Source organism: Globicephala melas, chromosome 2 (genome assembly GCF_963455315.2).
Source record: "Globicephala melas chromosome 2, mGloMel1.2, whole genome shotgun sequence".
Lineage (NCBI taxonomy): Eukaryota > Metazoa > Chordata > Mammalia > Artiodactyla > Delphinidae > Globicephala > Globicephala melas.
The window spans coordinates 79,073,482-79,095,980 of NC_083315.2; the positions used below are offsets into that span (position 1 = coordinate 79,073,482).

The 22,499-nt window shown below is 35.5% G+C and overlaps 1 protein-coding gene across 1 annotated transcript in view; it reads right to left on the reverse strand.

The window, feature by feature from the left end:
* UNC13C (unc-13 homolog C) overlaps window positions 1-22,499 on the reverse strand; it is a 576,706-nt gene that overhangs the window by 447,540 nt on the left and 106,667 nt on the right. Inside the window, exons 2-3 of the mRNA XM_060294236.1 lie at window positions 10,254-10,276; window positions 9,602-9,666 (exon numbers count right to left, since the gene is read on the reverse strand). Coding sequence (XP_060150219.1) covers window positions 9,602-9,666; window positions 10,254-10,276 — 88 coding nt within the window. The remainder of the gene's footprint in view (window positions 1-9,601; window positions 9,667-10,253; window positions 10,277-22,499) is intronic.

Below are 22,499 nucleotides of genomic sequence, written 5' to 3' on the forward strand. Positions count from 1 at the left end.
TACCCAAAAATGAGATTCTGGCATTTTCATAGTAATTCCTACTTTTTTATTATTCCAAGTACAGAGACTATCATATTGTAAGTAAAGGTAAATACATGGAATAACATTCTATTTTCTTCAAATTATGAGAAATATGTTACTTTTGAATATTTAATTATAGGTATACATAATTATGGTAGATCATTAAAAAAAAATTGGCCTCAGTTCATTTCTCCCATAAAGAGTCAGGGTCTATGTCCATGTTCCTTGAATCTGAGCTGAATTTATTACTTTTTCGGGACAACAGAACGTAGCAAAAGTGCTGGTTGTGAGTTCCAGCCTTGGCTTAAAGTAGCCTTGCTGCTTCCACTAGTTTTCTTAGAATCCCGTCACTGCCATATGAATAAGCTTGATCTGGCTGGCTGGACAATGAGTGACGTAGAGCCAGCTCTCCTCTGTTGCCCAGATAACAACCATATACCCACAGACATGTGAGAACCAGCCGCTGTCCAGCGGACCACACATGCCTAAGTGAATGAGACAAGACTAGCAGATGCATTGTTTTAAGCTACTGAATTTTAGGGTGGTTTACTACACAGCAACATGTGTCTGATAGAGTGATTATACTAGGAAAGGATGTAATAGAATCTTAAGGTTAGAAGAGGCTTTAAAGAATCAAACATCTGATATTTAAATTCCCTGTGCAGCATGTCTAACAAGTGATCACCCAAACTACTTAAATCTCTCTGGAAATGGAGAATTTAGTTTTTACAAAATCTCTTACTGTTGGAAATTTCTTCGCATATTGAGAAGTCTGCCTGCTCATAATGTCACCGGTAAGCCATGGTTTTCCCTCTGAATCTCAGGACAATTTATCCCTTTTTCCACACCTAATCCTTTGAATATCTGAAGACCTTGAGCACATTCTCACCACAACTTTCTCTTTTCCACATTCAGTGTCCCTGGCTCATTGGTGGTTTTTCCTATGGTATGATTTGAGACCCCTTTTCAACCTGTTTGTTTGATATGCAAGCCTTCTCTTTTGTCTACACCCTGTTCAGGTGTTAGTCCCTGAACTGAGCACACAGTCCTGAGAAGCAGAGGAGCTCAACAAGTGCACGGCTTTCTGTCCCGTTCCAACCCTGCATTTCTCTCCATGTGCTCTATGGGGGCTTTCCCTGCAGGCCCCCTGCACTAGTACCACAACCTTATTTAATTTGCCACTAGATTCAATGAACACTTTGGAGTTCTTCATACGTTGATGTTAAACTGTATTTGCTCTCTCTCTTCTATAGGGTCTGAGTTCAAAGCCCACGTTTATCCCTAGTTGTGATAATTAGGGCTGTTGAGAAACATTCCAAGTCTTTCGTCCTTTCAGACACATGATAGGATTGCACCTCAACCCTCCCTTTAAAGTAGTTATTCTACGTGATTTGCTTTGTCCATTGTAATATGAACAGAAGGGAGGCATGTCACGTCTAACTGGAAGTTTTACGAGTTAGAGTCCAGTGTGCCACATCCTAATTTCCCTACAGTGAAAACATGGAAGTGTGTGTTGAGACAAACCTTTGCCAGCCTGGTTCCCTGGGCAACTCTCAAGTACATCCTCCTCCCTTGTTTTATATGCACTGAAAACGCAGTATGAGTGATAAATAAACCTTTATTTAATACACTAAAACGGGGTAGTATGGTAGGCTATTGCATAGTAACTTAGTATATCAGTCAGGATAAACTATTTATACTTCATCTTGTTATATTCAGTTGTACTATGCTAAAAATCTTTTAGATATTAACTCCATTATCTAATAATACTAGTTATTTTGCCCAACCATGTCACCCTCAAATCCTACAATCAGATCTTTCATATTTCCATTTAGTTCAACTAAAAATAACCTGTCTAATACTCTGGGTTCAGTCATTCAATCCATCACTAATTCACCTCAGTGATATTATGAAATATTACATATTTCTAGGGGATAATACAAAAACCCTTAGCAAACACTTTCCTGGAATCTAGATAGAAATAGATGTACAACATTTATTCGATACTCCTATTTAGAAACCTTGTCAGACTAATACATAATGAAATATCAAGTTCAAAATATAATATATAATTACAAAGAACTGATATAGACTAAAGCATCATCTATTGCAGATTACATCAGTGTGGCATAATAGTAAAGCAGCCAAGCCCTGGAATATGTTAGACCTAGTTCAAGCCTCAGCTCTAATAATCACTATTTCACCTTGTCCATATTTAATACCTCTAAGCCTCAGTAACCTCATTTGAAAAATAAAATAACTGTAACATCTACCTCGAAAAGTTGTGATGAGGATTAAAGAAGATAATGCATAAATAACGCATAGATATGGGTCTGTTATACTCTGTAACACTAGAAAAAATATTAGTTGTTATAATAATTATGAATTTAAAACATCATCCCCATTTTTAAAATATCTAAAATGCTTCCTTATATTCCCCCTATAATATTTCATACTGTTTCTAAATGCTAAGAAAGACTAAAAACCAAGAACTACCTACTGGACATCAATGTAGAATTGGTCATATCTGAGAATTACGGTTTGAACAACAAGCTGTTCAATATTTAAGAACACACCGTGGATTAAGCAAACCTGTTACTTCAAATAAGGAGTAATTACAAGGTATGGAGGCGAACTATTTTGTTAGCAGAGACGATTACTGTTTTTCTGCTCTACTCTATTGTCTGCCTATAAGAGGAATCTCTATTATCTGCCTTCATGGAATATGGTATTCATTTATTAAAAGATACTTAAAACCCCATTCAACATATGCTTTACCGGGATATACAATGATCAAGCTCATTTTTTTTCCCCTAAGATAGTTCACGTATGTTCGATGTACTCAATAGCCGTATCAATTAAGTTTTGGAAAGAATCCTCTGGTTTAGGAAGCAAGGTAGTCATAACTGCCATCTTACCTAGAGGAGTTATTTTCAATGATTTTGACTAATAGCTGGTAATTTTCTAACACTTCCTGTTGGGTGTGTTTTTGCTTGGCAGTCACCTAAAGATAAAAAGAAAAGCAGGCCGTTTCTGAGGGGCCAACCAGTGCTGTAGGCAACCGTTCTGGAAGGCTCCAGGGTGAGGAACTGGCTAAACGAAAGCTGTCAGCATTGATGATGGCTGGGAGTGGCTGTGCTTTCCTTCCCTGGAATGAAGGCATTTTCTGCATCCAGGGCTGATATGGATGAAGAGTCATACACATCTTCTCGATCAAAACTGTAAACCTATCTTCCTTAAAAATAAGAGAGTGACCTTTATGTGATGAGTGAAATCCTGCAACCCAGGATGATCCTGAAGTTGCATATTCTTATGAACAATTTAATAACAGAAGTACAAATGTACTCTGGGTGAGGAATTCTCCATGGACTGCTTTCTTGGCACAGAAAAGGGTCTCATTTAGAGTAGACATCAGGTCTCTTGTGGATGGCAGAAGCTTTTCGCTAGTATTACCAGAAGATTGGAGAGCCTTGTACAGTAACCCTGGATTGACAGTGGGTCATACTCAAGTGTCCTTCTGCATTTGTAGTCAGAAAAAAAATGTTAAGCTACAAACTCAGGCAAGGTGTCAATCTCTAACTTTGTGAACTATAAGCTAGTAGTAATGAGGTAACAGGTCCATTTTCTTAATCCTTTGAATGAGTTCTGTGAATTATTTGCCAGTATCTATGTAGGAAAAAATATGACTGAAAGAAATGATTTATAATCCATTCCAAGAAAACTATGGCATCTATAAGCCTGGTTTAGACTGTAACACTAGACACTAACAGGGTCTGATAATGTGGTCCTGGTGTTTCATAGGTTCATACATTGAAGGAGTCAGTCTAGTGGCTGGTCTTTGTGGCTAACATAAAAATGTACTCTCTAATGACCAAAATTTTCTCAATAGAGGTACTGGGTGCTCTCTGAGTAAGTTACAAGAGTCTAATGAAGCATTTCAGCTCACCATGAACTAGGAAACTGATGGCTGGTGGTAGGCCAAAATTAGGCAGGGTTTTTTGGTTTTGTTTTTGTTTTGGCCATGGGAAGCTAATGGCTTAGCAATCAGTATTTGACACATGGGTTTTAGAAAGTTGATGGCCTTATCTATGTCAGTTTTCCTAGTTAAGAGGCTCTCTGTGTAGGCCAAATCTTGGTGTATAGAATATAACATTTCTGCTTGGCAGGAGGACTGCAGGCAGAGTGTTGAGCACTAGTGGACCTGGTATAACCCAGAGTCTGTGGTAGGGTTCGGACTGTCTCAGCCTCATGTGAGATTCTTTTCTAGCTGATATAACTACCCACTGTCATGATTATGTCTGACATTAGCTATGAGATGCCAGGTTTCATTCTTTCTGTAATAGATTAAGCAAGACAACTCCCTTTATTATTTTTATAAAGGACAAGGTGAAAAAGTTCGTTCAATTATTAATCACCAAAGTTCTCCTTTCTCAGGTAGTAAGAATGGAGTTTATTACAGGAAATCTTTAATACAGTGTGAATTTATATCTAGAGTTTTCTAAAGTGGTAAGGTTTTCTGATAAGAGAATGAAAGGATAAAATTTATCTTAGCATAATTAGAGTAATATTTTTTATAAATTTTCTCAGTAGAATCTTCAAAAGTTTCTCCAAAATGGAGAAAAGGAGATTCACAATCCAAAACAAAGTGGCCTCCTAGTCAACTAGGGTTACATCTACTGTGAGAAAAATCCCCTGATGATATTTTTTCCTGTAAGGGCTTAGTAACATTGAGTTTGAGGGGTGGGTTAAGCTGCTTTTAAAACTCAGAGTACTTCTCATGTGTGTCTGATCCTCAAACCACAATTATTTCAGGAATAATTTTTCTTAAAATGTGGTAGACCTGAATCTCTTAGAAAGTAATTCTAACCAACTGATCGAAGAGACTGCCATTCTAAAACAAAATTAACTTATGAATGAGGTCCTAAATGGGCAAAACACTATCATAAACTTTATAGAAGGAAACCTAAGTAATAAAAGACCAACTCTATGCCTTTAAAGAGCTTAAAATCAAGTCATCAAGGATATGAGTCTTGTTAAGGTTATGCAATTTAAGAAATTAATATGGGCCATAGGAATGACACAAACAAGAACACAGATAAGGTAGATAATATTTCTCTTTTGTACAAGAGAAAAATAGAAATGAAGAAGTATATTGAAAGCCATGTACAAAAAGCCATACTTTACATTGCAGAAATGAGGAGTCATTAGACACATTTAAGTAGAAAAAGACTGTGTGTTAAGGAGATTAATCTTTAACAGTGTATAGATTGGACTTAACGTGGAGGAATAAATTGATGCAGGAAGATCAGCTAGAAGATAAGCTTGCAACTGCGTAGGTAACAGCTACTGAGGACTTAAACTAGACTGATGGCAATCTGAATAAGTTGAAAACAGTACAGGCATGGTGATTGAATTGCTGTACAATTATGAATTGTGAAAGTAGATCCTGTTTGCATCTGATAACCCTTATAACAATTAACAGTCCTAATCCTAACTCACTTCTCTCTAAATCTATAGTGAACTCCTCTACCAAAGCCCCTGGGGAGAAAAGGAGTTCTTCCATGAAAACACTAAACAAAAAGTCAAAGAAAAAGGCCTCCATTTTTCTCCAAAGAGTCACCTGCTACTGTGAGTGAAGCAAACTTACGCCAGGGCTGTCATTTTCTTGGTACTTGGCAAACCTGGTTCAGAGAATGTTAAGAATGTTTAATGCATGATGAACCATTGACCCAGGGAAAGGTTTAAAGCTCTGGAAAGAGCCATGATCTAGGCTTAGGAGAATTTCTGGCCCTGTCATTTAGAAGTAAGGAAATTACCTGAGGGGACAGGGAAAAATTTCATTTATGGGCTAGACAGGAAAAAATAAAGTTTTCAGCTACCAGAGAAAAGACTGCTGCTATGAGAAAAGATGGGTTAGGAGCCCCTTAACAGTCTAGCTTCCATGTTAAGTGACTGATTTCATGCCCTGACAAAACATGGAGATCAAAACTAGCACCAGGGAAGGTGGCGTGAAGACAGAAGATGACATCCTAAAGTTTATAGAGACTACAGAAGCAATACCAGCACCAATGACAAATATCAAGAGTATATTAAACCTGCTATATCCATATATTGTACCACCTAACTCACGTCAGGTGTAACAACTACAACAAAAACCATGATTTGAATCAAGGTAAACTTAAAAACAAAGGAATTGTTCAGAACTTTGGCTAATGATTGCCTTACTCACATTCACAAAGTTATCCGTTCATGGCAATGACTGAACAACCTTGGAAATCTCACCACTTATTTCATGTATTTTTTTTTCTTTTGCTATTTTACCTATTTGAAAGGGAGGTCAAAACAGAAGCTTTTCTTTTTCTATTTGTCAATCTCTGTGTCATCGAAGTGACATTTAAAGACATCAAAATGTCTGATGCTCAGTAGCCACGGGCATGTATCACTCAGATGTTCCTCAGAGAAAATCTAGAACAGTTGGATGACAGCCTTCAGTAACCACACCTCCAGAATCAACTGCAGCGTTCACTTGAGGCCAAACTCTCCCCAAGCTGCTGTCAGTGTTCAGTGAGTGAACTTGGTGAGGGGAATAAGCTGCCCCTGTATGCTCAAGGTGGGACTCCTGTAACAGACAGCCTCACCTCTAGCACTCCCCGTTGGTCTGACTGACACTTTATTGCAGTCTCATGGCAGTTTCATTGCAGTCAGTTTAAGTCTTTTCATACCTAGTCCTCCTCCTTTCTCCTCCCTCTTTTCCAGGCATCAGACCTATATCATGGTCCAAGGCACTTCTTGCCTACTCCTGTTGTCTGTCTCTCCACTTTACCTGAGATGTTTCTCCCCCAAAAGCTCTTGTACGTCTGTCACCTCGGTATGACTCTTAGCTTACATATATGACAAGTTACCAAACTCTTACGAAAGCACTAAGATGTGAAATGTTAAATGTAATGATTTCACTGAAACAAGCATCTTTCCAGCCTTCTCTTTTTCTGTGCATCTTTCCTCTCTTCCTCTCAGTTCTTTTCCAAGAACCTGTCTGAATTTTTATTGTAACAGATAGGAAAAATAAAGTTTGGCATGTATTTTCCAGCAACACTTACAGGAGATGTACAGAGAATGAGCAGAAATCAGCAGCACTGTTAATTCCATTATCGGGTTTCAGTGTGTATAGATTGTGCTTTTATTGACACTTCAGAAGTGAGAGGGGAGGATGGACGTGGTTTGGCTCTGAACTCATTAGGGATGCTGACGGCAGAGAGGTGAAGGATATAGTAGCCTTGCCCTGAAGCAGCAATGACTCCCTATTTTCAGAGTCTGTTCCAGTGTCAGTTTCCCAGGACAACAGAAATTTTAATATTGAGGATTACAGCAATATTTTACTCTACTAAAATATATATATTTAAATACTGATAGGGAAAGTAAAATAAACAAATATTTCTGGAATAAGTTGTGACTGAAAGCTTGCATTTTAATGTACTCTTCAGGTTCTTCAAGAGGAACCTGCCTTCAGATAACAGCAAATTCTCTTGTAGACTAAAAATTATCACCTCTTTCCCATACCATCATAATTCCAAAATCCCTTGCTAAGCCCTTGAAATAGGAAATTTCTGGAAAAATAATGTGGAAAGGATCTAAAGAATTGAAATGAAAAGATGACCTATTGTAGCTAGACATTTACACAGCATACACTTAACAACAACATGGATGGAGATTAACTCTGTTGCTCTGGCAATGATAAAAGTCCATATTCAGATATGAGTTAAGAAAGCAAGTTGTTTTCAAGTGATGGATGCCACAGGAAGGTAGGAATTTAAAGAACTGTAAGCTCATAAACTCAGATAAGCCTCTAAGACTATGACATACAAATGTTTTTTAAATTTAAATTGGGATTCAACTTATTTTCTAAAATAAACATTTTATTAGTTTTGTCACAGTATCATTTTTTTATAAACTTAAAGACAGTATATGTGGGGTAGTGGGGAGAGAGTAATCCATTTATAACCTGAATTTTCTATAAATAATCCATAGTGAACTTTTGCCACAGTTCGTTTTTATAACATATTTAAATTATTGTTACATTACAGATGTGAATATAAATCTTCACATATTTAAAGGACATTGAAATGTTTGTATACATAAATAATATCTAGTTACTTATTTGAAAAATCTCAGTAAAAATGATGTTATTATCCAGGAGCTTTAAATTTGAAACTTAAAATTTTTCATATGTTTAATTTAAAGAAAATAGCATGTGGATGTTATTTAACAAAATTCACTTGAAGAGGATGAGAATATTATAAAACATAACCGTGAGACTATTTCTTTTCCCCTCCAAAAAACCCTAAACCATATATCTAAATTTTGCTTCTATTTCTATTGTACACAAAAATGTTCAAATTTCAACACCTATAAAACAATTTACCTATCTATCCTGTGCATTAGCTTTGGTCCACACATTACACTTCGAAAATTGATTATATGTTTGTTCTAGTATCATTTACAATAATGACACAGAAATATTCTGGAAAATTCATTAATAGATGAACAAACATTACATAAATGTTTCGAAATATTTACATCGCTTATGAATAATGAAGTGCAAAGTTTTCCAAGGTATGTTGTCAAATAGTAAAAAAGAAAAGGTAAGGAAAAAGAAACCCACAAGTTGCAGATGAAATATAGCATAGTAATTAAGATCAGAGACTCTGGAACTAGACTAACTTGAATACTGACTTTGCTACTTACTAGGTGTATGAAGAGAAAGGTTTGGTTTTGGTTGCTTTTCTTTATTTCTTTGTTTTCAACTACGTTATACATCAGTTTCCTCAGGTAAAATGGAGGTCAAAATAGTACTTACCGCACAGAGCTATTGTAAGGAACAAATGAGTCATTATATATGAAACAATTGTAATGATATCTGCTATTATGTCAGCACTAAACTAGTGCTTCCTTATATATAGAATGGCCTAATTTATGTTCAACGCACAGAGACAAACAAAACTATTATTCTATATGAACTTATAGAACATATATGTTTGCAAGCACACAGAAAAAGGCCTAACAACACACATGCCAAACTGATACCAATGTATCATTAGGGGCATTAAAGGAAATCCCTTGCTGTTTGAGTATCTTACATAGAAAATATAATTAATACATTATTTTGTGATTACATTTTAAATACTTTATACACTCATTAAATGGAACTATAAAAAATAATGGTGAAGATTACATTTACTCACTTATTGACATAAAAAAAATGTTCATGCACATATCGTAAAGTGCAAGCAAGTAGATCAAAACACTATTAATTTTATTAACATGAACTCAGTAATGTAAAATTATACGGTTATGTTTTGTGTATGGAATGATCATGTTAATGTTTATTCATATAATTAAACATAAATATACACAAATCTATACATTACTTTTTTTAAAACACTATAAAAGCTATTTTACTGTGAAAAGAAAGCAACAGCAAGGCAAGCTAATTATGCCATCATGCAACATTCTGCATTCAAAATACATATGTTGAGAACCATTGATGAATGGAACGAATTAGAAAGGTTATGAATGTACTTACCCACCAAACGCCTGAAGTGCAGAGAACTGGGAAGCATCCAAATCACTGCCACTTACTATTCGAGCCTTAAACGAAAATGGAGAAAAACAAAAACAAAACAAAAGAAAGAGGCTTTTAGCATCCTATAGCTGTGTATACATGAATTTGGAACACGCGTCAACTGCACTAGACACGTAACACCTAGTATGACAGATGCTAAGCAGGGTCAGCTTCAAGTCAAAGCTACTGTGTTTTTGTGAGTGGAGGTTTTGAAATTAGCTGTCAGCATTCAGACAAAAGCACTGGCAGAGTCGAGGAAAATATCATATTCCAAATACTATTTGCCCTTAAAACTTGGTATGTGCAGTGAAGATCATGAATCAGTCAGAGAGATCATGATTCGCCAGACTTAAAAACAGATGCTGAGTTTGACCGTAGCAGACCCCTAGGTTGGCAAGTGTAAGCTAAAGTAAGCGAAGCTGGCAAGGGGTAACCTCTTCATAAATGCAACAGATTGGGGCACACTTAAAGGACAACCAAAGAATGGAAAGCTGGGATAACATGCACAGTTCACAACTAAAACAGAAGAACCAAAACAGGTCTAATATGTCACAAACAAACATGTACAAAAGACAAGATCCCTCAGGAGGGAAGAAAAAGTATGATTTAAAACCTTTTCATCCACAGAACTGCTATCTGAAAGAGAATCAGGAAAAGAAGGAATAAATGTTAGATGGAGTACTTTTCAAGAAATCATTTAAACATATACATGAACAAAGTGTTAGTGTTATATAGTTTAAAATCATAAATGAACCCCAAGGGAAGAAGGATAGTTGGTCCTCACAATTTAAAGAGCCGGAAAATGTGCCAGAATGCTTGAAAAGTATAAAAGAGTGATTACAGGACTTAACGAAAACGATGTGTCGTAAAAAGAAAAGAACAGTTTAAGTATCAGAATGCCTAGGCTCCAGTTGGGGCTCTGCCACTTACTAAGCACACTGGGCAAACTACCAAATTCTCTGGAGTCTGGAGGCTAGACCTAACTCTGAAATAAAGTCACTAATACTTTGCTTTTTGCCTCCAAACGTTGTGGAGAGGATCAATTAAGAACAATATATATGAAAGTAAACCCCAGGTGACTATATAAACTAAAGATGTTTTATTGAGGGATTATTTATGGCTTCTCATAGAACTTCAGAACTGAAAGATTAATTAAGTATATTTCATCTTGCAAATAAGAAAACTTGCCTGAAGGGATTAAATGACTTAGGATCCCAAAACTAGTAAATGACAGAGTGGGACACAAATCCCGGGCTTCTGATCCCCCACCTGCTGCCCTTTAGATCCAATGTTTCAGGTGAACTGAACAAAACAGTGAGGGGCGGTTGATCCACAGTTCTCCAGTGCAACTTAAGATAAATCACAAGGTCAACATTTATCACTTTCAACTGCTCATGGGCCCAAGTAGATGAACAATGTACTACTGTTTGTTTGTTGTTGTTTTTTCCTTTTTGAAACTCAAGTCTAAATCTGTAAGGGTCATCATAGCATGGTCCATTTCTACCTTACATAGTGTTATTGCTTTTTAGCATAAAGCTGGAGGGATTTCTCTATGAATACAAGTTTGCAGAAAGCTAGAGCTGGCAAGACCTTACAGTTCATGTAGTCCAATCCCCTTATTTTTATAGATGAGCCCCAGAGACAGAAAGATTTCCCTGAGGTCATGTAACTCAATGATGACCTTTATTGATAAAAATCTGAAATATATTTATTTTCCTGACTCATTAAGTATGAACCAGTTAACATAACTAAATATTTTTGTGCAATATTTAAGATTTTACAATATCCCAGGGTTCTATCTTTGAATATAAAACAGGGTAAGGCACAATATAGAGTAATAAAGCAAATCTTATTTATGGCCATAAGCATTTTTAAATACTTCACAAAATACAGAAAATAAAATTCAGCACAGTATCAGAAGAATAATATATCACAGCCATGAAGGTTTTTTCATAAGCATGATTTAAAATCACTGATGAATTTAACATGACATATTAACTGGTCATAAAATACATATCTGCATTTCAACAGGAACACAGAAGTTATTAGATAAAATTTCAAAATCTTCCAAATAATTTTTAACCTATTTAAAATAGGATTGGAATGAGTCTTAAGTTTAATATGCTAAAAACATCTTTCAGAATCAACTTAAGTGCAAAATAGTAGGGCATCCCTATTATTAAAACCAAAACGAAAATGTTCACTACCGTATTTTAACTTAATTCCAGAAATTCTGACCAATATATTAAAACAGAAATAAACAACACCAATGTTGAAAGGTAAAATACAGAGTTATTATTTTTCAGGAATTACAGTATTATACCCTGAAAACAAGCCAAACCAAACCACCTGGAAAACTATTAGGATAATAAAATAGGTGGCAAAGTGAATATATAACCAACACATCAAATAACAACATTAAGTTATTTCCTACTAACTAGCAATAACTAGTTTGGAATACAAGAACATTAGATCTCATTTCAAATATCCAGTACTGTGACACAGTCTTCCATTCTAACTGGCTTCTATAGCAACCACTTGACTATATAAAGGTAATCTTACCAAAGTTGTTATTTTTCAGCTGCTAAATGTGGTAATACATTAACTTTTCATTCATTGATTCATTCAATGTTCATTCATTCTTTCACTGAATACATATTTTTATTAATTATCAATGAACCTTTGTTGTTCACTTTGACTCCTTTCTTGTCCCCATTTGAAACCTTTCTGAAATACAAATATGATGTCACTTCCCTTTTTAAAACCCACCAATGTCACCCAATGCCCATTTGAGAAAATTAGATCTATATATACTAGAAATTCATGGCTCACCAGTCCTCATTCACATCCTACACTTTGGCCACAATTAAATTCTTGCCCTTTAGTTTCCATGACATGTCTTTTAAATATGTACCTTTGCATTTTCAGTTTCCTCCCCCTAAAAGAAGTTACTGCTTTCTTCATCCAGCTAACTGCCTGTCAGCCTCCAAAACTCAGTTGAAGCATAACCCCCTCTCCTGGAATCTTGTCACTTTTCAGGGATTCATGGTATTTATACATGAGCGCTGCACACTGTGTATTCCTCTTGGCTAACCCTCAAAATTTCCCAATTTCCTTATCTGAAATTTTTCTAAAAAAGTGTCTCAATGATACTTTATTTAAGCTTTTTGTCAACTTCCATTATATTCCTGAAACACCAGGAGATGACTAATAAATGTTTGCTAAGCAGTGAATGTACAACCTTACATAAGCTATACAACTTTATTGAAGTATTTAAAAATCCATATAAAGAAAATTATTATTTCATCTTTCTGTATAGGGAGGATGAATTACTTTCTAACAGATTTATAGATTTAACAGTTAAAATCCTAATGGCAAGTTGTTGTAACTTGAAATTATTCTAATTTTAACTAGGTCAACAAACAAGTAAAAACACATAAGATTGTTTTAAAGGAGATTAATGAGGGCAGATTACACAAATATTAAAAGTCTATAATAGCTAAAATATTATGGTTGTGGCAAAATAATAGAAGATCAATGAAACATACGTATACATACTTATGTATACTCTAAAGTAATATACCCTTATACTTAAGAACTTAGTGAATAAGAAAGGACATATTATTATCAAAGAAAATGAGAAACATTAGTTAATAAGTGATGCTTATGGGGGCAGAGACAAGATGGCAGAGTAGAAGGACTTGAGCTCACCCCCCTCACCAAAACACCAAAATCACAACTGACTGCTGAACAACCACTGACCAAAAAACACTGGAAACTACCAATAAGACAAAGAAGAAGCCAAATGAGACACTAGAAGAAGCACAATCATGATAAAATCAAATCACATATCTGCCAGGTGGGTGACCCACAAAATGGAAAACAATTATATGACAGAAGTTATCCCAGAGGAGTGAAAGTTCTGATCCCCACATCAGGCACCCCATCATGAGAGTCTTGCATCAGGAGGAGTTCCCAGAGCATCTGGCTTTGAAGGTCAGTGGGGTTCTGATCACAGGAATTCCACAGGAATGGGAGAAACAGAAACTCCACTCTTGGATGTTGCACACAAGGTCTTGCGCACACCCAGACACAGGGGAAAAAGCAATGACCTCATAAAAGCCTGGGCCAGACCTACTTGCAGGTATTGGAAGGTCTCCTGCAGAGGCAGGGGGAGGCTGTGGCTCACTGCAGGGGAAAAGATAATGGAGGCTGTAGTTCTGGAGAATACTCATTGGCAAGAGCCCTCCCATAGGTCACCATTTTCCCACAAGACCTGGCACCACCCAATGGCCTGTACGCTCCAGTGCTGAAACACCTCAGGCCAAACCACCAACAGGGTGGGAACACAGCCCCACCCATCTGCAGACAGGCTACCTAAAGTCTTCCTGAGCCCACAGCTTCCCAGTGAACACACCCCTTCACATAGCCCTGCCCACCAGAGGGACAAGACCAAGCTCTAGTAACCAGTGGGCAAGAACCAGCCCCTCCCACCAGAAAGCTGGCATAAGCCCCTTAGACCAGCATTATCCATCAGGGGACAGACAGCAGAAGCAAGAAGAACTAAAACCCTGCCTCCTGAGGAACAGAAACAGCAAACACAGAAAGTTAGACAAAATGAGACAGCAGAGGAATGTGTCCCAGATGAAGGAACAAGATAAAACCCCAGAAGAACTACTAAGTGAACGGGAGATAGGTAATCTACCTGAAAAAGAATTCAGAGTAATGATAGTAAAGATGATCTAAAATCTTGGAAAAAGAATGGAGGAACAGACAGAGAAGATAGAAGAAATGTTTAAAAAAGAGCAAGAGATCTACAGAACAAACAGAGATGAACACTACAATAACTGGAATAAAAATACACCAGAAGGAATCAGTATCAGAATACATGAATCACAAGAATGAATAAGTGAACTGGAAGACAGAATGGTGGAGATCACTGCTGCAGAACAGAATAAAGAAAAAAGAATGAAAAGAAATGAGGACAGTCTAAGAGACCTCTGGGACAACATTAAACACACCAATATTCTCAGTATGGAGGTCCTAGAAGGAGAAGTCAGAGAGAAAGGATCTGAGAAAATATATGAAGAGTTAATAGATGAAAACTCCCCTATCATGGGAAACGAAGCAGTCATCCAAGTTCCAGGAAATGCAGAGAGTCCCAGGCAGGAAAACCCCAAGGAGGAACATGCCGAGAGACATAGTAATCAAGTTGACAAAAATTAAAAACAAAGAAAATATTAAAAGCAACGAGGGAAAAGCAAAAATAACATACAGGGAACTCCCAAAAGGTTATCAGCTGATTTTCAGCAGAAACTCTACAGGCCAGAAGGGAATGGCAAAATATATGTAAAGTGATGAAAGGGAAGAACCTACAACCAAGAATACTCTACCAAGTAATGCTCTCTTTCAGATGTGATGGAGAGATCAAAAGCTTTATAGACAAGAAAAAGCTAAGAGAATTCAGCACCACCAGAACAGCTTTGCAACAAATGCTAAAGGAACTTCTCTAGGTGCAAAAGAAAAAGCCACAACTAGAAACAAGAAAATAATGAATGGAAAAGCTCACCAGTAAAGGCAAACAAGAGTAAAGGTAGGAAGTCATCCACACACAAATATGAAGTCAAAACCAGCAACTGTGAGAAGAGGAGAGTATAAATGCAGGACATTGGAAATGCATTTGAAATTAAGGGACCAGCAACTTAAAAAAATCTTGTTTGTATACAGACTGCTATATCAAAACCTCATGGTAACCACAAAAACTACAATAGATACACAAAAAATAAAAAGGAATCCAAACACAACACTAATGTTAGTCATCAAAACACAACAGAAGGGAAGAGAAAGGGAAGGAAAAAGACCTACAAAAACAAAAACAAAACTATAACAAAATGGCAATAAGTACATATCGATACTTACCTTAAACATATATGGATTAAATGTTCCAACCAGAAGACAAAGACTGGCTGAATGTATACAAAAATAAGACCCATATATGTGCCGTCTACAAGAGACCCACTTCAGATCTAGGGACATATACCAACTGAAAGTGAAGGGATGGAATAAGGTATTCTATGTAAATGGAAATCAAAAGGAAGCTGGACTAGCAATACTCATATCATACAAAACAGACTTTAAAATAAAGACTGTTACAAAAGACAAAGAAGGACACTTCATAATGATCAAGGCAACAATCCAAGAAGAAGATATAATAATTGTAAACATATATGTACCCAACATGGGAGCACCACAATATATAAGGAAAAAACTAACAGCCATAAAAGGAGAAATCTACAGTAACACATTAATAGTGGGGGACTTTAACACCCCACTTTCATCAATAGACAGATCATACAGGGAGAAAGTCAAAAAGGAAACACAGGCCTTAAATGACACATTAGACCAGATAGACTTAATTGATATTTATAAAGCATTCCATCCAAAAGCAGCAGAATACACATTCTCCCTACTGCACATGGAACATTCTCCAGACCTTACCACATGCTGGGCAACAAAATCAAGCCTAAGTAAATTTAATAAAATTGAAATCATATCAAGCATCTATTCTGACCACAATGCAATGAGATTAGAAATCAACTACAAAAAAAAACTGGAAAAAAACACAAACACACGGAGGCTAAACAATATGCTACCAAACAACCAATTGATCATTGAAGAAATCAAAAAAGAAATTAAAAAATACCTAGAGAAAAATGAAAACATGACGATCCAAAACTTATGGGGCTCAGCAAAAGCAGTTCTAAGAGGGAAGTCCATAGCAATTCAAGCTCACCTCAAGAAACAAGAAAAATCTCAAATAACCTAAACTTACAACTAAAGCAACTAGAAAAACAACAACAAACAAAATACAAAGCTAGTAGAACAAAATAAATCACAAAGATCAGAGCAGAAAAAATTGAAATAGTGAAGAACAATAGAAAAGATCAATAAAACTAAAACCTGGTTCTCTGGAAAGATAAACAAAATTGATAAACCTTTAGTCAGGCTCAACAAGAAAAACTCAGAGATAGAGGGCTCAAATCCAAAAAATTAGAAATGAAAAAGGAGAAGTTCCAATGGACACAAAGGATAATAAGAGAATACTACAAGCAACTATATGCCAATGAAAGGAACAACCTAGAAGAAGTGGACAAATTCCTGGAAAGATACAGTCTCCCAAGACTGAGCCAGGGAGACATAGAAAATATGAATATGCCAATCACAAGTACTGAAATTGAAACTGTGATGAAAAACTCACAACAAACAAAAGTCCAGGACCAGATGGTTTCACAGGCAAATTCTCTCAGACATTTAGAGAAGAGTTAATGCCTATCCTTCTCAAACTATTCCAAAGAATTGCACAGGAAGGAATATTCCCGAACTCATTCTATGAGACCACCATCCCCCTGATACCAAAACCAGACAAAGGTACCACAAAAAAGAAAATTACAGGCCAATATTACTGATGAACATCGATGCAAAAATCCTCAACAAAATACTAGTAAACCAAATGCAACAATACATTAAAAGGATCATACACTACGAATAAGTTGGATTTATCCCAGGGATGCAAGGATTTTTTTAATATCCATAAATGAATCAGTGTGATACAACACATTAACAAAGAATAAAAATCATATGATCATCTCAATAGATGCAGAGAAAACTTTTGACAAAATTCAGCACTCATTTATGATGAAAACTCTCCAGAAACTAGATATAGAGGGAACATACCTCAACATAATAAAGCCCATATATGACAAACCTACAGCTAACATCATACTCAATGGTGAAAGGCTGAAAGCATTTCCTCTAAGATCAGGAACAAGACAGTGATATACACTCTTGCCACCTTTACTCAACATAGTTTTGAATTTGGAAGTACTAGCCATGCCAATCAGAGAAGAAAAAGAAATAAAAGGAATCCAAATTGGAAAAGAAATATAACTGTCACTGTTTGCAGATGACATGATACTATACATATATAATCGTAAAGATGCCACCAGGAAACTACTAGAGCTAATCAATGAATCTGGTAAAGTTGCAGGATATAAAATTAATACACAGAAATCTGTTGCATTGCTATACACTAACAATGAAAGATCAGAAAGAGAAATTAAAGAAACAACCCCATTCACCATCACATTAAAAAGAATAAAATACCTACGAATAAACCTACCTAAGGAGGGAAAAGATTTGTACTCTGAAAACTATAAGATGCTGAAGAAAAAAATCAAAGATGACACAAACAAATGGAAAGATATACCATGACCGTGGATTGAAAGAATCAATATTGTCAAAATGACTATACTACCCAAGGCAATCTACAGATTCAATGCAATCTCTATCAAATTACCAATGGCACTTTTCACAGAACTAGAAAAATCGTAACATTTGTACAGAGACACAAAAGGCCCTGAATAGCAAAAGCAATCTTGAAAAAGAAAAATGGAGCTGGAGGAATCAGGCACCTTGACTTCAGACTATACTACAGTCATCGAAACAGTATGGTACTAGCACAAAAAAACAGAAATACAGTTCAATGGAAGAGGATAGAAAGCCCAGAAATTAAACCATGCACTATGGTCAATTAATCTACAACAAAGGAGGCAAGACTATACAATGGAGAAAAGACAGTCTCTTCAATAAATGGTGCTGGGAAAACTGGACAGCTACATTTAAAAAAATAAAATTAGAATATTCTCTAACCACACACACCAAAATAAACTCAAAATGGATTAAAGACCTAAGTGTAAGACTGGATACTATAAAACCCTTAGAAGAAAACATAGGCAGAACACTCTTTGACATAAATTGCAGCAAGATCTTTTTTGATCTGTCTCCTAGAGTAATGAAAATAAAAACAAAAATAAACAAATGGGACCTAATTAAACTTAAAAGCTTTTGTACAGGAAAGGAAACCATAAACAAAATGAAAAGACAACCCACAGAATGGGAGAAAATATTTGCAAACAATGAGAGGGACAAGGTATTAATCTCCAAAAGTTACAAGCAGCTCATGCAGCTCATTATCAAAAAAAAAAAAAGAAAGTAAAGAAAAATCCAATCTAAAAATGGGCAGAGGACCTAAACAGACATTTCTCCAAAGAAGACAGGCAGATGGTCAACAGGCATATGAAAAGATTCTCAACGTTGCTAACTATTAGAGAAATGCAAGTCAATACTACAATGAGATATGTAACATTTAACACCAGTCAGCATGGCCATCATCAAAAACTTTACGAACAATAAATGCTGAAGAGCATGTGGAGAAAAGGGAAACCTCCTACACTGTTGGTGGGAATGCAGATTGGTGCAGCCACTGTGGAGAACGGAAGGGAGGTTCCTTAAAAAACTAAAAACAGAGCTACTACATAACCCAGCAATCCCACTCCTGGGTATGTATCCAGAGAAAAACATGGTTCAAAAGGATACATACACCCCAATGTTCACTGCAACATTTTTTTAGAATAGCCAAGACATGGAAACAACCTAAATGTCCATCAACAGATGAATGGATAAAGATGTCGTACATATATACAATGGACTATCACTCAGCCATTAAAGTGTGAAATAATACCTTTTGCAGCAATATGGATGGACCTGGAGATTATCATACTAACAGAGAAAGACAAATATCATATGATATTTCTTATATGAAGAAAATAAAAAAATGATACAACTGAACTTATTTACAGAACAGAAACAGACTCACAGACTTGGAAAACAAACTTATGGTTACCAAAGGGGAAAGGTGGGGATAGGAATAAATTGGGAGTTTGGGATTCACAAATACACACTACTATATTTAAAATAGATAACCAACAAGGATCTGGTTTATAGCAGAGGGATCTCTGCTCAATATTCTGTAATAACCTAAATGGAAAAAGAATTTGAAAAAGAATAGATATAGATGTATAACTGAATCACTTTGCTGTACACCTGAAACTAACACAACATTGAAATCAAATATATTCCAATATGAAATAAAAATTATAAATAAAATGTTACTTAGAACATTGGGTAAATATTTCTAATACTCATTTGTATCTCATACATATATCATGAAGTTCCAGATGTATTATTAAATTTAAACTAATTCAAGTAAGAAAAAGTAAAAATAAAAATGTATATTTATTAAGCCTATGGAATAAGAAGATATGCTCAAACTTAGAGGTAAAAGAATACAACAAAGAGAAACGTTTGATAAATTTATATTCATTTACTATTTTTGTTTACAAAAACAAGAAAATAAAAATATTTTTTGCTGAATACATGTATATTAATATGTTCAATGTATAAAGAACTCTCACATGTCTATAAAAAGTGACACTAATACCCCAATAGATACACGGTCAAGAATGTGACTAGATAATTCACAAGTTAGAATGCAATAGTCAATAAGCATGAAAAATTAACCAGTTTATTAAAACTATGCCTAACCATGATCATAAAATTAGCAAAGTTAAGAATAATCATATTAATTTCAATGATATTGAAAATAATTACCAAGGTCTTTGAGGATATCAAGAATCAGGCACTCTGATATAGGGTTGGTAACAGTGAAAATTTTATTTGTCAGAAACCTTTTAGTGATATCTAGCGATAAACTTTGTTCTTATGGGTAAATTCCCTTTTTGGAAGTTGATGCTAAGGAAATTAAATTTGTTATGGACTGAATTGTGTCCCCCTTAATCCATATGCCAAAGTCTTAACTCCCAGTACCTCAGAATACAGCCTTGTTTGGGAGTAGAGTTCTTGCAGATATAATTAAATGAGGTCATACTGGAGAAGGGTGATCCACAATCCGGTATGACTGATGTCCTTATAAGAAGGAGAAATTTGGAGACAGATAAACACACCCAAGAAAAACATCACTTAAAAATCAGAGTTATACTGCGAAGCCTAAGACCTACCTACCAAGTGTCACAAGAGAGGCCTGACAGATCCATCCCTAGAGCCTTCAGAGGGAGCACTGCCTTGTCAATACACCTGCATCTAGCCTCCAGAACTATGAGACAATTTCTCTTGTTCTCAGTCACTCAGTTCATGGTGCTTTGTTACAACAGCCCTAGCAAACTAAAATAATTTTAAATACTGAAGAAAATCTATGTGTGAGGATCTGCATTGTTTCATTATTTACAACAACAAAAAAAAACTGGACAAACATACACAGCCAAGTATAGAAGCGTGGGTTGAAAATTATGTTCTATGACCTAGATGCAATAATTTGCTATTATTAAAATAAATGCATTTAAAGACTATATAAAGATGTAGGAAATATTATATATGTATATTATATATACGATATGTATATATACATTTATATTATACACGTTACATATGTATGTAATCAATATACACATTCTCACGATGGCTTTGTTCCTTGATGAATTGCCTTTTACTCTACATGTAGCTATTTTGCTTAGTTGAATTCTGGTTAAAATTCTAATTACATGCTGGATACTCCCCATAATGCTTCTCCTAATGCTCCTTGTCTTAGAAGTTCTATCATCTCACATCAAGGTCATTTTGCAGTTCAGTGACTTGATATCTTTAATATAGACCCATGGTGCCCCCATATACTTATAGTGAAACCTTCTCTATAAATGGGATTACAGTGAATTTCTGTGACTGTATGCTTCTTAATGTCTCAAAATAACATAGTTAATTTTTTTAAACATAATATTTATCAGGTGAACATCATTATTCTAATCAATCATGCTGCATGGGAACCAAGGAAACTAAAATCTTTAGCATGTAGGAGTGCACATGATGTAAGTTTAATAAGCCCATCAGAAGTTCTTGTGTGAGCATCCCTGAGAAGGAAATCTGAATGTGATTTAGGCAACATGTGACCACCTTTGCCCTCAGTTTTCCCTCATATAAGTGAACTAAGGTTTGACTAGCATGTATCTGAAACCTCTAACTCTAAATTTCATGCTTTTGTTTGCATATGTATAATAAAACTTCACTATAACAAAGTGTATTTACTCACAAGCTACCACAAAAATATTTAAAATTAGTATCTAATGCTTAAATGAGTTATTTATAATCATTTCACATTCTCCTAAGATAAAAGTAAAAATTGTTTCCACTCTTGATATTTTACCCATAACACCACACCTTTGGAAGGAAATTTGGTAGAAGAGACCTCTAAGTTTGTAAAGAATCTGAGTTCTAGAGTCATACCTGGCTTAGGAGTTTCATTAAACTTCTTTGCTCTATGGTTCTTCATTGATAATATATAGCTTCCACTGGTAGTAATATTTCAGTATGTGCTTTGGAAATATGTTTGCTTTACTTACCAGGACATCAAAGTATCTATCACTTTTACAACATGTACAATATATGCCTGAGAATCATGAAATGGGAGCTGAAGACAATTCAGAGAAAACGTTATAATGTTATCAGAGTACTGTTGAGTTGCCATTAACTTTTACAGAATACCTACTATGTGCTACATAATCTGCAAAGCACATTATCTGCTCTTTTATTGAATGCTTTGAACTGTCTTATAATGTATCAATATTCCTTAGATGCTGCCAGGGCAAAGGAAATGCTGTGAGCATGGCTCACATTTCAGTTCTAATTCTGGACGCAATAGGGTGGGTGCTAAGTCAAAGATTAATGCTTATTAACTCATCTTACACTTTTGTTCAAGGAGGTAACCTGAAAAATTGAGTCAAAAATATGAAAGATATCATATGGGAGCAAGAGAAGAAATCTCTTTCTCCAGCCAGAGAGGATAAGGGGTTTAGAAGGAATAGTAGATTATTTATGAGTGGGTCTTTGTCAAATGAAAGCATTCTTGGCAGAGGGAAAGTAATTTTAAAAGGCACTGAAGCTTGAAAGAGTA